General features: G+C 33.2%; 1 protein-coding gene across 1 annotated transcript in view; it reads right to left on the reverse strand.

Moving 5' to 3' along the window:
• The window catches only part of RTKN2 (rhotekin 2), a 63909-nt gene that overhangs the window by 30075 nt on the left and 17686 nt on the right, over nucleotides 1–16148 (reverse strand). Inside the window, exons 3-6 of the mRNA XM_006089713.3 lie at nucleotides 14814–14872; nucleotides 9757–9810; nucleotides 8286–8403; nucleotides 5689–5883 (exon numbers count right to left, since the gene is read on the reverse strand). Of these exons, the coding sequence (XP_006089775.1) occupies nucleotides 5689–5883; nucleotides 8286–8403; nucleotides 9757–9810; nucleotides 14814–14872 (426 nt within the window). The remainder of the gene's footprint in view (nucleotides 1–5688; nucleotides 5884–8285; nucleotides 8404–9756; nucleotides 9811–14813; nucleotides 14873–16148) is intronic.

Here is a 16148-nt window from a genome sequence, read left to right on the forward strand (position 1 = left end):
TGGGAAATAGACTCCCCATTAGCATAGTACAGAATATGCTATTTTCAGGAAAGAGGTTATTGACAATAGGTGGATAACTGCTGCAAGAGAGTGAAGCCAGGTGTGTGTGACAAGAGGCCTGTGTGTGGAATACAGTGAGGGAGAGGGAGGAGATGTCCAAAGGTAAGTGGGAGACAGACACTGTACACATGACGAGAACACTGGATTTTATTCTGAGTGAAATGGGAAGCAAATGGTAGGTTTTGAGCTATGTGCTATCATCTGACTTGTATATTTGATCCCTCTGGCTGCAGTATGGAGAACAGACCACAAAGGCCAAGAGAGTGAAAATAGAGATGCCAACGAGAAAGCTACTGCAATTGACCAGTCAAGAGCTGATGCAGGTCTGGAGCAGGGTGGTGAGAAATGGTAAGATTCTTGATATATTCTTAAAGTTCATGCAATGTGGACATCTGGTGAATGCAAAAGAAAGTAAACAGTCAAGGACAACTCCAAGGCTTTTGGCCTGAGCAACTAGAAAAATGGAAATGAGGCTGACTATGAGAAGAATAGACATGGGAAGTACGAATTTAGTTTTGTATAAGTTAAGTTTGAGACTTTTTTTTTTTTTTTTAGATACCTATTTGGTATAAAGGGTAGGCAGCTGGATATGTGACTCTGAAGTTAGGAAAGGGAAACATATTGGAGAATTAAATTGGGAAGTTACCAGTATATAGATAAAATTTAATGAAAATAAGTTAAATATTTAAGTCCAAGGTTTGGTGGTATTTTTTTAAGTTTTTTTTTAAGTCAGTGCATCTTTTTTTCAAGTAAATAATTATTCTCAATTTTACCAGTTTTCACAAAATGATTGTTTAAAATGATGTATATTTATTTGCACATTGAAAAAGAATGTACTAAATACTTCTTAAGGAGCATAAAGTAAGTTAATTCAGCTATTAGAGGCACTGGGAAAATCTAGCTCAAGGAATTTCAATGAGCTAAATTCCACAAATAAAATGAATAAATGAAATCACATGAGGGAGCAAGCTAAAAATTACCAAAAATGTTCAATGTCTTCTTTTAGATCAAACAATACTTTCTGATGATATTTCAAGTTACTTCATTTTTAAACCATGACTAATTACAATGGTAATGCTTCCAAAACCAACAATGATCTCACTTTTAAAACATTCTTGTCAGGATAACATTTTCTTACTAAAACATTACACTCATTCATTTTAGCCAATCCTAATATTGAGTTCCCCAAAGTTTAATCAGCTATATTTTTAAATCAAATAGGCCAATTGTTATAAGATTGAGGGGGTATCCAAAAATGTTATAAAAAAATAAATCACTACTTTAAACGGTAGTTTGAAAAAAAATGCACTTTTTTCGGGAAGAACAGCTATATTTGATCAATGTCATATTTCCAGAGAAAATATATATTGCCCAAATTTGATCTTTTGTGCTCATTTTGGCTGAAAATTAAAAGCTATACTAGGAATGTTTGCAGTGATCTTGAACTAGATCACTTTTGGTGTGGCTCATTGATTAGAGTGTCAGCCCACGCACTGAAGGGTCTTGGGTTTGATTCCTGATCAAGGGCACGTACCTGGGTTGCAGGTGCGCTCCCCACCCCCTGGTTGATGTGTCTCTGTCTCTCTTTCCCCCTCCCTCCATCCCTTTGACTCTCTATGAAAAGCAATGGAAAAAATATCCTCTGGTGAGGATTAACAAAAAAATTAAAATAAAATGAAATTGATCTCCTATGCATTCTGATTACTAATGAGATTCTCAACCTCTTATGGTGCTGAAGTGGTCAGTTGAGGAAGTATCAGGTGGGTGCAGCCCTGGGCCATGAGTTTAACCTCATGTACTCTGGATTCACACCAGAAGTGCAATAGGATGCTGAAATTAGAAGAATATGATTTGGTGAAATGTTGTAAAAGGTTTTATTCTATCTTTTGACTAACTTTGATGATGTAAATAAACATATGGCATGCAAGTTTCACAAAGACAATTACTGTTTGGATTCAGGTATAAATCAAGTGGAATGACAAATCTAAGTAGAAGGAACACTTCAAAACAAATATGACAATCCCAACTAAAAAGCACTTTTACCAAATAATTTTATTTTCAAAAATTCCTCTAGGCTTAGAAGAGGAATATAGTTTAAATACAAGTTCTAACATTACTGAGATTATCTTCTATGAAATTATAAACAATGATTTTAAATTTTAAAATATCTGTCTATATTTTTTATTCCTATGTCAAGTTTCTAACTGCAATGCTTCAGCATGAGTTTGAAAAAATAGTTCAGAAAAAGCACCGCTCTCAGAACAGTAAAAAGAGTAACAATAATAGTAAGAGCTACATTTATTAAATGCTTACTAAGTACCAAGTTCATGATTTATCTTTTGGAATCTCATAATGATCCTGTGGAGTTAGGTATAATTACATTATTATCTTTATTCCCATTTACAAAGGGATTACAGATGGGTAAATTAAAGGACCTTTCAGCAAATATCAGTACTTGACATAATCTTAACCTAGAAGACTTTTCAAATGGCCTTAATTCTAAAGGAAGAAAATTTAAGGGCCCCTTTCTTCTTTTTTAATGATATTTATAATAGGAAAGACTTACATCTTCTATGACTATTTTTGTGTGGATGGGACCTAGTTATGGATTATGAAATCAATTTAATAATTCATAAACAGCATTTTTTAAAACTGAAAATAACTAGAATTAAAAAGTCTGATCATTATAATATAAATAGCATTTATATATAATATATATAATATATAATATAAATAGCATTTATAAGTATTGCTTCATGAAATCTGCTTATGTAGCTGTGTATGTACTCAGTCACAATGTAAAATGTATTTCTTACCATGGGTCTCAAACAAAACTGACTGAAAGCCACAATCCTAGATAGAGTCCCAAGTCATTTTTCACATGAAATATAGCTGACATGAAAAGTTATTTAATTACATTCTGATGATTGATATTTACAGGATCTATACTTAAAATATTTGGGGTTTTTTTTTGTAATTATAGTAAAATTATTGGCATGCTGAAGAGCCAACTCTACTAAAACATGCAAAGAAATTCTAGGAATGTAGCCCGATCAACAGTTTTCCCAAGAAACATAAACACAAAGTGATTTGTGAAGCAACAAACACAGTGTTTAAAGAAAGTATCTGAAAGAAACCAGGGCTCCTTGAAGAAATGGTAATTCCAGGTCTGGGCAGAAAAATACAAGATGAACGTGGAACATCTTGTGTCAAAAAGTAAAGAAGCTATTAGAAATTAGGTTGGGTCAAAACGACGCAGGAATCAGCTTAAAAGCTTCCCATAGATCACATATGGGACAATTAGGCTTCAAAGAGAGTAATACCTATAATAGACTGACACACAAATATATGAGAATTCAAGAGTTCAAATAAAAGATAACATTGATCACCTCCATATCAACTTACTATTCTAAAATTAGGTAAATAAAAGAAACAAGTATTTTTCCTGCCTTTCCTTCAGCAGTTTTTTGCATTTATATCCAGAGAGTTCATGAAGGGAAGTTCTTTGAAAGAATTCCAGGTTAAAAAAAAAAAAGTAGGACAAATGTAGAAAGTCACCAAATTATAATCCCTAGTGAAATAATGATCAGTAATGGCTGCTAGAACTATTAGATAAAAGATTGATAGGGAACTTTATAATAGATAAATCAGGCTGGCAACATCTGAACCCACTGATCAATTTTAACATGACTAAATGTGGGACAAGGCTTCCTAATGGGAGATAGTAGGAAGTACATATAATCAATATGAAGTATTATTGCCCTAAAAGAGAACCCGAACCTAATCAGTTCTCTAGGTCTACTACTTACTAGTTGTAGGAAATGCAGGGGATAGAAAAAGATGTTTAAAAAAAATCCACAAATGTGTAATTAACTAAATTCAAAATGTGGGAAATTCTATATGATCTGGTTTCTTCAATAAATAATAGCAAGAAAAAAATAGATGGGAAATTGTTAAAGATTAAAAGAAACTAAAAGACTCACTGTAATGCAGCATTATAGACTTTGTTAGGATTCTGATTTGCACAAACAAATCATAAAAGGACTTTTATAGAATTGCGGCAATTTGAATACAGACTAGGTATCAGATGGCATTAAGGACTTATTTTTTATTTTGTTAAGTGTGATAATGGTAATGTGGCTTTGTGATAAAGATAATATATTTTTTAAAATCTCTAAGAATAAAGCATGACATGAAAAACTAATTAGCAGACTGATATGTAACAAATACTTTGACGTCTAGTCCCTTTTCAAGAAAAACATTTCAGCCCTGGCTGCTGGTGTGGCTCACTTGGTTGGGCACCAAAAGGTCGCTGGCTCCATCCCTGATAGGGGCTATGCAGGTGGCCACCCATGATGTTTCTCTCCCCCTTCCTTTGCTTTCTTCTAAAAATCAATTAAATGTATATATATAAAACCCTACTATGCAAATAGACCAAATGACAGAATAACTGAACAACTGGTCACTACGTCATGCGCTGACCACCGGGGGCGCGTGCAGTCATGCGCTGACCACCGGGGGCGCGTGCAGAACATGGCGGGCATCGGCCGCAGCGGGATGGTGGAGCAGGTGAGCAGGGGCACCAGACCAAGGCAGGGCACCAGTCACTGTCATAGGGGCGAGCCCCTGGTGGTTACTGAAAATTCTTTGCTCCTGCATGCCGCGGTCCCGCCAGGTGCTTGCACCTGCTGCTGGCGCCGGCCCTGCTCACACCCGCTGCTGGCACCCGATCGCCCCTCAGGGCTTCTCCACCTCCCCCTGCTCCTGAGGGGCATCGGGGCAGCAGCCACCGCTTGCACCTGCTGACACTGCTGGCCCCGCTTGTACCCGTTGCTGGCACCGGCCCCAATCGCTCTGCACCGTCAATGGGTGAGAGCGGGGCCAGCGCTGTCAGCACGTGGGAGCGGCGGTAGGGGGAACGGGGCTGCCGGCAGGCAGGGGATGGGGGTGAGGGGGGAGCGCCGCAGCGGGAGGGGCTGGGTGGGGCACGGAGGATGGGCCGAGACCCTCCCCTGTGCCCACCATAGCCTCACAGCCCACAATTCCTTTCAAAGGTGCACTGGACCCCTAATACTAGTATATATATAAAATGTTTGTTGTTGTTAATCCTCACCCAAGGACATTTTCCCGTTGATTTTTAGAGAGTGGAAGGGAAGGGGAGAGACAGAGAGAGAGAAACATTGATGTGAGAGAGACACACAGATTGGTTGCCTCCCACATGCCCGACCAGGACCTGGGATGGAGCCTGCAACTAAGGTACATGTGCCCTTGTCTGGAACCGAACCTCGGACCCTTCAGTCTGTGGGCTGATGCTCTATCCACTGAGCAAAACTGGCTAGGGCAATAAAAATATATGTGTTTGTTTTTTTTTTAAAGAAAAACATTTTATCTTTCTGGTAGATACTGGAATTCCAAATCACTAAAAATACACTGTCACCCAAATTCCTACTTTCAAAGTAAGATATTAAGGCTATCTCAGCGGGGTATATGTCTGACAGCTAAATTTTGTTCTGCTTCAGGATGTTTTTCCCATTTAAAATGTAAACATACACTCCACACACAATACTTTAAAATGTCACTAATATATAAATATACTATGTCACTATAAATATTGTATTAGAAACTTACGAAATAGCAGAACCGAAGGACAAACACGTTTCATGATCTTCTTGAAGCACTGAATGCATTTTCTTCCCTGTAGCTTTACTTATAGATGTCTTCAGTTTCTTAGCTAATTTTCTGGGTGTGTTAGTTATAGAAGATTCTTCTGTACAGCAACTATATACTTCCACCTTTATCTGAAAGTCTGGCCTTGCTTCATTACTAAAATCAATAGCATTCATGTTAGGAATTTAACTCAGAAAATAAAATTATAACATCCTTTGATGTTTTCATACATTTAAAATCAGCATATAGTTTTATGTTCATATATGTTAATGATTCAGAATCTCCCAGTGTATATTTAGTATCTAAATGACCTGAAAGAGTCACTGAAACTTCTAGAGCTACCAGCTTCTAAAGTAGGTCAACCTTAACTCAATTTAACCGGTATGTCCATACATATTACTTAAAGAAAAAGAATAAAATGTTCTGGTCATTTTGTTGCCAATGTTATCTCTTCTTATCATTCCTTTTAACAGCTATTTTTAAGGTATTTACATTATACATGTGATTTCCTGAAATGACTATTCCCCCAGAAGAAAAAATGTTTGAAAACAAAAAAGGAGAAACAAAGGTTTCTTCTGCTAAAACCTTTAGTTTTCATTTCTTTTTTCACAGTACAGTCCACTCACCACATGCTGCTACCTCCCCCCTGAAACCCATTCTGCCTTTGTGCCTAATAACTCTAAAATAATATTTCAATATTTGATTATATAGGGGAAAACAAACAAAAAATGATGTAAAGAGATAGACCCAAGGCATAAATTCCTTGAGGGCAAGTGCTGTCTTAATTTCTGTATTCTTAACCTAGCATGAAAGGTACTCAAATATTTATTATACCAATATGCAGAAATTCTGCAATTTTAGCAAACACTAAGATTGGCTTTGCCTTTTGTCAGACACAATCAACTACCTTTCCCATAAAAGACTGAGGTGGTACTAACAATAAAACATGCTTAAAATTGCAAAAGAGGTCCATCAAGTACATGTTGCCTGTAGATGATCCATCAGCCTCAGAGATTTTTTAAATGCAGCCTTTTTAAGATTTAAATGGCCAATTTAGAGTTTGCATAAATCCAAAGAATAATTTCCAGATATTTTTAAAGTTTATTATTTGGCAACTGTTAAACATACAGTATTCCTGGTAATGACTAACAAATGTCAATATTTAGAGGAAAACCAGAGATTCATAAATATTGAACACTTATTAAAAACAATCATAACAAAAAGCACATTTTTAAACAACATTTAGAACATTTGACTGCTATTATTTTTAGAACAATTTAAAATATTTACAGAATTTTTTAAAAAGTATAAATCATATGTTGTCTTCCCAAGTAACTTAGATTGTTCTTTCCCAGAAAAAAATATGATTTTTGTCTTTGTGGTAAAACAAACAATAGCAAAGTGATGTGAAGAAAAGAGCCCATAACAGGATGACCTTGACAGAAAAAAATGCAATAATTGATAATGGAAATAAATGTATTTAGGTAACTAAGAAAAATTATTTTTTTAGTCTCAATTATGAAAGCACTTGGTGATATTTTGGAGATCCTAAATAAATTGTTTGGTTCAATAAAGCTTGTAAAAAAGCCTGTGCTGCTGCTAATAACTCAGAACAATGCATTTTATTCTTCTGTGCTACACAATTATGGGACACTGGACAGAAGCCACAAAACATGGTTTGCAATAGTTTTTTTTTTTTATGTTATGTTATGTGAGTGGCAAAACTTGTACTCTCAAATCTCAACTGTATACCTCCATAGCTGAAAGTGGCAAAAGCTATGTATACTGATTTTATTTTAAGAGTTAAATAGCTACTAATATTTACATATTAAGATAGTATCTTTGAAACCCTGAGAGAAATACAAATCACATGCTGATTTAGGCCCACAGAACCTCAGAAAGGGTCCAGGAAAGACTTATGTTAGTTAAAAATGGTATCTATGGCTACCTAAGGAGTTCTTCCTGGTGCTGTATTATGACCACAATAAAATGAGCTATAAAAGAGCAGAAGCAATAAAAACAGCCCTGAGGATCACCCATTTTTTACTGTTTTGGAGTACATGAAAGAAGTCCACCATAAGAAAAAGAACATCTCAAATTTTACTAAAGTGCTTTTCCTCTGGTATATATTTCAGGACCATCTCATAAAGAAAATTGTAATACTATTATAGTATTTTTATAACTAAATCTCCTATATGAGACATAAGAACCTGTTTTATGCCCGAATTCATTTTAAATAAAGAATTGTTATGAGATTCCCTTGTATTCATAACTTAGTTAATAATTAAACTATAAACATTTGTAAAAATTAATAAAAATTAATAATATCCAATGTCAAAATATTTCTACTAATATTACATGATTTCCATTTTATTTTAAATTGGAAAATTTCAAATGCAGAAATGGGCTTCTTTTGAATAAAGTAATTTTTAAAATAAATTTAAACATTTAAAGATCTAATGCTACAAAAATAACCCAAAGACCCAATATTATACCCTCCTTTAAAAAAAGCAGAATTTTAGATTACTTTTATTCTCCAAAGATAAAAAAGTACTTACAATATGGTTACATTTTCAAAACATATATCTGTGATTGTTTTATCGACAATTACCATGTCAGTATCAAAAACTTCAGCTCCCATTTTGAATAAACAAAAAATGGCATAGCGCTGTGATTCTAGACAGAAAAAACAAAACCATTTAAAGCCATGATCCATGTGACAAATCATGCCTATATTATGTTCAAACCTACTTGAAAACAAAAAATATTAGCTTAAATATTTGTTAATAGATTCTTATTTCTGTATATTGTAATCCTTAACTTTTTTATAGTGACTGTTCTGTCAGTATGTATTAATATTTTATTCAATTAAAACAATTAAACTACGGAATGTAAAAAATAAAGTTAAAAATATAAGCCTCTTGACAGCCTAAAACAATCACCAAACTCATAAATTTTATCCCTGGAAAACCATTTAAGCTTTAATTAATAGCAACTTTATTATTATGTATATGTTATTATTACCTTTGTCATTTTGGTTTCCAACTCTATTTAAAAAAAATGTTTTCTATTATAGAGGGTTAAGAGCAGGCACGTTAACAACAGCAAAACATTTTCCACCAAACAGCAAGGGAGGAAACCACAAAAACAATAAAAAGTAGACATGTGAACACAAAAAACATTGCTGCTGGGCCTTTTAATTTGGTGATGTTTTTAAAAAGTATTAGGTGATTAAAGGGCTTAGTCCTCATTATTGAGAAAATGTAGCTCTTCAGAAAAACTTATTTTCTGTAGTAATCAGAAAGATGTACTTAATCCCCACATGTATTCTTTTGGAAAGTAAATTACATTTCCTAATTGAATAACAAATATACTAACCTGATTTTGGATTCTTCATATAAAACTAATTATACTCAATATGGTTCAGTTTTTAAAATATGAGAAACAAAGAAAGCTATCACAATAGACAAGAAAGATAAAGGATTATCATATCTTTTTTGCTTTGCCTCTAACAGCTAGAAATCATTTGAGGTTAATTTCCATGACCTCAGCATCACATGAATTTGTGAAGACTATATAAAGCTGTAAAATGCTGAAGGGGAAAAAAGAAAATCAGATCAAGCTAAAATCTTTCTCTCTTACATCCTGTTAAATAATCTGAAGAACAAAACAAGGCAGAAAACATGTCCTAGTTTCTGGTGAAATACAAGAAATGTTGCCTTTACCTTCACTCCTTAAACATTTTCTTTTGTTCCACACTTCCCTTTCCTTACAACTAATTACATACTGTCTTTGCACAGGCTCCTATCAACAACTAAAAGTACATTTGATCTGCATTATTTTAATTAGTATCAAATAATTACAGCATGTTTATACTAAAATTCCAAAAAACACAGTTCAGCAACATTTTGCTTGTTCTGTCAAATGTCATCAATTTATTTCAGTGTGGAAGCAGCCTTTTCTCCCAATCACATAAATTTTTCTATACACTAAACATAATTTTTAATTACAAATTTAAATTATACATACGTTCTTTATTGCTGAAGTGATCAGAGTCTTTCCACATTAGTGGTATTCGAATATCTATAAAGAGGGGAAAAATAAATGACAGGTAATAATTTTGGTAAATTTCTTAGAGTGAAATGAACCTGTGAATTCCATAATGAATTCTGACCATTGAAGCCATTAAAATTTGTAATTTAAATATTCTAACACAGGTAATATTTTTTTTAAGAAACAGCTTAGATTAGATATATAAAATGTTGTATATATTTACATAATTTACTAAAAACTGTAACTCAGATATAAATTTATTAAGTGAGGTCTATAATAAGCTTATGCTGTAACATTTTCATTCTGAGATTTATGGTTTTTTGAAGCAAGCGAATTATAGTTTACTAATTGTAAATTCAGGCTAGTGTTGAATTTCTACTGGGGGTAGCAGCAAAAGTAGTGAGATACACCTCAAAATGTATAGCATAGTAGAGGCAGAAAAGACTTCAGAACTTTACCCACTATGCAAACTTTAAAGATAAGTAAAATTTAGTGACTTTTCTAAGGTCATTGGTTTTCAATGGGAGACCCAGCTCTTGACAAACGGATCCAAACTCTACATTAAGATTTAACTTGTCTACAAAAGAATTTGCAGGTCTTTGTATATTCATGTTACAAACTGCAGCATTTCTCTCAAGAAATAAAACTAAAGAGAGGAATGCATTACTTCTTTCAGTTCAAGAAAAAAGTCTTATGTTCTAAAAGTGATCTAAACATACATTCTTTCATTCACTTCAAACTCTAAAGTAATTGTGTTACTGATCTTTATTCTAGAAGTTAATCTAGAACTGTGATGTAGTCAAATTTTTTCCTTCCTAGTTCCCTCCATTCTTCCCTTTACTTCCAATACCAGATTAATAGTAGTATCATTTTTTCTGACATTCCTATGCGCTTCTATATTTTCAAAGAGGATTAAGGTTCTATCAAGTAGATTAAGATGTGTGAACTACAGTGTTACGTAGTACAGTTGAGATCTCAATGGTAAAGTGTAGTTAGTTTTAATTACTCAGAGTACAAAAACTATATAAATACCTCAAGTCTTTATGGAAAACTTGTTTAAGACACTTCCCTAGTACATTTAAGAAGTTTATGTGCATATTTTAATACCTATTAATTATGCCACTTTCAAATAATTAAAAATCTTTATGAAATAAGCTGTTTGGCCTGTGCTTCACTTTTAGATTCCATTATCCTTTCCTTAGATTTTTATTTGCTTAGAATTCAATTTTTAAGGTTCTTAATGCCTATTTCTAATTTTCTTTCTATAAAAGTTTTATGTAACTCCTTTATCTTTAACCTACCTAACCAGGCAGGTATGTATGAGTGCCCTTCCCATTGCTGCCCTAGCAGTTTTCATAAAAATATTACTAATTGAGCTCTCTTTATGTGTCAAGCTAAACACTTTACATGCAGCTCATTGAATAATAATTTTTTAAATGTTTACCAATTTAATAGTCAAGTGATAGGATTTAATTGCTTAGATTTGTATTTTCTTGATTAACAAGAAAAATGTTAATAAATTTTATTGGCCAGCTCAGTGAATCTGTTTGTAACTGTGGCCCATTTCTCTCTCTCTCTTTTTTAACATTATTTATAGTATGTACTTTTTAAAAGTTAATTATTAAATCTATGTGAGAATTTAAGTATGTGAAGTAAAAATGTAAAAATAATTATCCTTCTTATAAAAATAATTGTTGCACCTCCATTTATATCTAATAATATTCTTTTCTTTACTGATTTAATGATGCTATCTTTATCATATGTCATTCGAAGTGTCTGTTCCTTGGCTATATACTTTATGGATCTACTTGAATAGTTTATTAATGACAAACCTACTATCAGTACCATACTATTATAATCACAGAACCTTTATAATATACTTTGCTGTTACAAATAAATCTTCAAGCAACATCTTACTCTTATTTGCTAATTCCTTTGTATGAATTTTAGAATATTTTGTCAAATTTCCCCCTCAAAAATGTTTTACTACAATTCTACCCTCCAAATTAATTTGGGAACTGATAACGTTATAATATTCTGTCTTTACAGAGTAACACTATACAGTTACCCTCACATTTTTATTAAGGTTATTCTTGAGGGTAGTCGATGTTTTTTTGTGTTTTTATTGTAAAGGAGATATTTTTTTTTTTTGCCATCATATTTCCTAACAAGGTATTGCTGGTTTTGAGAGCAGCTATACCACTTTTTGCATATTTATCTTGAATCAGCCATTTTTACTGAATTCTTTATTAATTCAAATAATATTTCAGTAAATTTCCTTAGATTTTCTAGGTCTGCAATCTATTAACTTCAAATAGTATTGAATATGTCTATCTCTTTTCAGTAGTTTCATATTTCATTCTTACCATTTTAGCTAGAATTTCTAAAAGTGTTAAATTATACTGATACAATAGACATTGTTCTTTTGTTCTTGATTTTAATGGGATTGCCTTTATTGTTTTATAATTTTGACTTGGCTAATGTCCTGTCAAAGAGCCTGCTTCTTTTTGACCACAATTGCTGACTCATTTCATTTCACAACTGTTCTTGTTCACAGCTGTTCTTATTCTAGTAGGGTGGTATTAACTATTTACACTATCCTGGGAGGAACATGGACCCTGACTTCCTTTGCTATATAGCCACAGCCTGTGGGTCAGTCTTGCCCTTTCCCATGCCTCGCTATGTTAGATCCCCAAGAGGAGAAGATGGACACTTCTTATCTATTTCCCAGGTGGTCAAGTATAGTCAGATGACAAAAAATGAATAAGCCACCACCTAGGTTTCTAAATTCAGGTTCAAATGCTAGAAATTCCTTTTTGATTCTTGCAAATGATCGACTCAATCTTAATTTACATTGCTCTTAACCTATGTCTTTTTTTTCATGTCTTCATTGACATTTTAATGGTAAAATGAAGGAGTCATAATAGGATGGCTAACTTGATGTTACCAGGCCCTAGAAGTCTACCCACCATACTTTTCAAAAGTAAAAACTGAGGCACTTTGTGAACTGATTTGGCTTTAGTCACTGGATTAGTAGCCAGTGAGTGAGCTCAGACAACTTTACTATAATGCAATTAATGCATGTTTAGCAGAAATAATCAGAATAAACCTCAATTATTCCTTTTACTTTTATAAATATCTGCCCAGTGAGTGGTGAAGCTGGAAATGAAAAACCCAGGTATCTCCTGGCAATCATTCTCAGAAACATTATAAAAAAGGTGAATTAGTTTTTAATTTTCTTTGTTTTTACAAATATACAGATGAGATATAATTAAGTCTAAGCAAGGAAGAAAAGTAATTACACATGTATCCCATTTTCGGATACTTTCGGTTCCTTAATTTAATTTAAAATTATCTTTTGGAAAAAAGGAACACATGAAGAAATAAGTTTAATTTTGACACTTGAGTATTTGTGGTCAGGAAACTAGTTTTTCTCTTACATTATATGCTTTTACTTAGGCATTTTTCTAAATGTACAGTTAATGCTAATTTCATGAATTGCTGCAGTTAATAAACCATTATCAAATGACAACAGATATTAACTCTGTCATGTCACCTGAGTATTCAAAAGCAATTTAATATGTCTCATTTGTGTACTGAGTAGCACTGTATCGGAAGCAAGAAATGAAGGATTATGTTTAAGTATTTTTAGAAAATCCCCTTTAGAAATCTAAAATATTTTATCTATCACATTAAAATCTTTTAAATATAGCAAACACTCCTATGTAAAAGTACTATGTTTGGCATCAAAAGGATACAGGAGCTATAAGACATGTTTTATTCTAGTCTTATAATTGGAAAGATGAAAATACGAATACATATAACTATAAAACAAGCAACAGATTTTTATATAGTTCGGTTTTTTTCTGACAAATTTTTTGCTGAAGGCAATTCCTCTGATTTACGACAATTACATCTCTGTAAAATTCAGGTCTATCCTTCCTATACGAGAATTTTCGTTTATCCATAGAACATTTCTAAAAAAAAAAAATCCCTTGGGTGAGAAGGCCTGAAATGCAGCAGCAAGGTCCCTGGAGCTAAGTGAACAAGGCTTTTGCCCAGTTATTACTTAAGGACTGGTGGAGGTCTGTTGTTTCCAGTATTTGTATACGGTGCATTATCTAACTAGTGTACACACGAGTCAGCCATGTATTCACTTCAATCTGTGGCATCTCCAAGCCATTGTCTTTAGCTTCCTTAACAGTTTGGAGAAACTGAGACAATACAGCATAAGTGCCATCTAGTGGTAAAGGGTCTCCTAACTGCATTAGGAATTCAGACAAGAGGAAACATCATTTCTAGCTGGAATAACAGAGAAGACTTTACAGATCAGCAACCAGATCCCGAAGACAATATCGTTATTTCGAGAGCTGAGTGTCAGAAGCATGGGGTATGCAGGCAGTATAGGGAGAGATATGTCTTGCTAAAGCAGACAGCTTATGGACAGGAATAGTAGAAAATACGGCTAGAAAAATAGTTGAGTCAGAATAAAAAACTCAGGGAGAAAAATTTGGTCTTTATTCTATGGGCAATGAAGACCAGTCATCCATCCAATCAATATTCACTGAGCAATTACTATGTGCAAAAACTATGTTAGCTTCTGGGTATGCAGAGATGAACAAAGCAACCATAGTGCCAACCCTCATGGAACTTCTAGCCTAGACAAACATTAAAAACATTGAAACTTCTGAGCAGAAAAGGAATGGAGAGTCAAAAGACTTGAGTCTGCAGCCAAGTTAACCACTAACAGGAAATCATTTAACCTTTGAGTCTAAAGAAAAAGAGAACTACCTACGTATTTCACAAAGCTGCACTGAGAAGAAAACTACATAATATATGTAATCAATATGAAACAGTTTGTAAAATTCTATAATGTAGAGCATAATGGTGAAAAATGTTTTAGAACAAATATTCTGATAGAGGTATGCAAAATAAAATGAAGAGAATGGACACAGGAAATTAAAAATCCCACCAACTCTAGAAAGTTACTTTACAGAATTTATTCAACAATATAAGACTCATCTAAAGCATACCTGATATGGCAAGCTTTCCTTTACATGCTGTTCGTTCTTTACTTTCAAAATTCACATCACTGTCAAAAGGAAAAAACCTAATGAAAGAAAGATCTTTTCTAATAAGCAATTGTTTGAACAATCTTTCACAAATGTCTAAATATTAAAAGCAAATATGCATCCATGGATAATAATGACTTCCAGTTAATATGAACTACCTGACTTAAATTTTAAGATGTTTAGTCAACAGCAAGCTGGCTTTAAGGTAAATATACAGAACTATTTCCTTTGATTTTTCACATAAGCTTTTCCTTCCCTGATGACTATATACTGGCTTATGCTACAATGAAAGCCTTTTGTGATTACTTACATTTATAAACAATATGTACAAGATTTGTCCAGGTCCCAGAAAGTAAAATACTTTGGATCACCATTACAGGAATTATATTTCTAGCTTACCAGATTACAGTTGCCTGACAAAGTTAATGACATTCCACCAATGAACTTGCTGCCAAGGAGCATCTTATCCTTATAAAATATAACAATTTTTAAAATTACTCTGTTCTATATTTATATTCAGTAAGATACTATTTCATTTCTTTGAAATTCCAAAAAACTAAGCATATACTAAAATAATAAATAATCTAAGGTGGAAAAAGGAAGGGATGGCTCTGTAGAGAGAACAAAATGTGGACAGGAAAATATCATCATGACAATAGAAAAAAGTCTCAAAGGAAATTCTTGGGATAACAAAACACTTCCAGGTTTGTCTTTACAATATACTATTACCATTAAAAAACAATCTTTTAAAATAGTTATCTCCTATTAGAGCAAATCAATTCCATCCTTAAATATTTCTCTAATATTTCTATTTACTAATATCCTGCATTTAGAGATCAGCATTCCATTTCTAGAGCAGTATTTCCAAGAGTATTCTTCTCTGCACTTTTTCTTGGTCTGTATTTAAATTGGTTAGCTAATTAACTGCTGGCTAACTTAGGTACTTCCAATATTTATAAGATAGAAACTTTTCAGTTGAATACTGTTTAATTTTCTTTTTCTTTTTTGTTTTTGTAATTTATTGGTTTTAGAGTGACCAGAGGGAGGGAGAGAGGTAGGGAGGGAGGGGGAAGAAGATTATATATATATATATATATATATATATATATATATAGAGAGAGAGAGAGAGAGAGAGAGAGAGAGAGAGAGAAACATAAATTTGTTGTCCCACTTATTTATGTATTCACTGGTTTATTCTTGTATGTACTGAACCTGCAACATTGGTGTAGCAGGATGACACTCTAACCTACTGAGATACCCAGCCAGGGCCTGTTTCATTTTCTAAGAGGGCTTTTA

Source organism: Myotis lucifugus, unplaced genomic scaffold (genome assembly GCF_000147115.1).
Source record: "Myotis lucifugus unplaced genomic scaffold, Myoluc2.0 scaffold_62, whole genome shotgun sequence".
NCBI lineage: Eukaryota > Metazoa > Chordata > Mammalia > Chiroptera > Vespertilionidae > Myotis > Myotis lucifugus.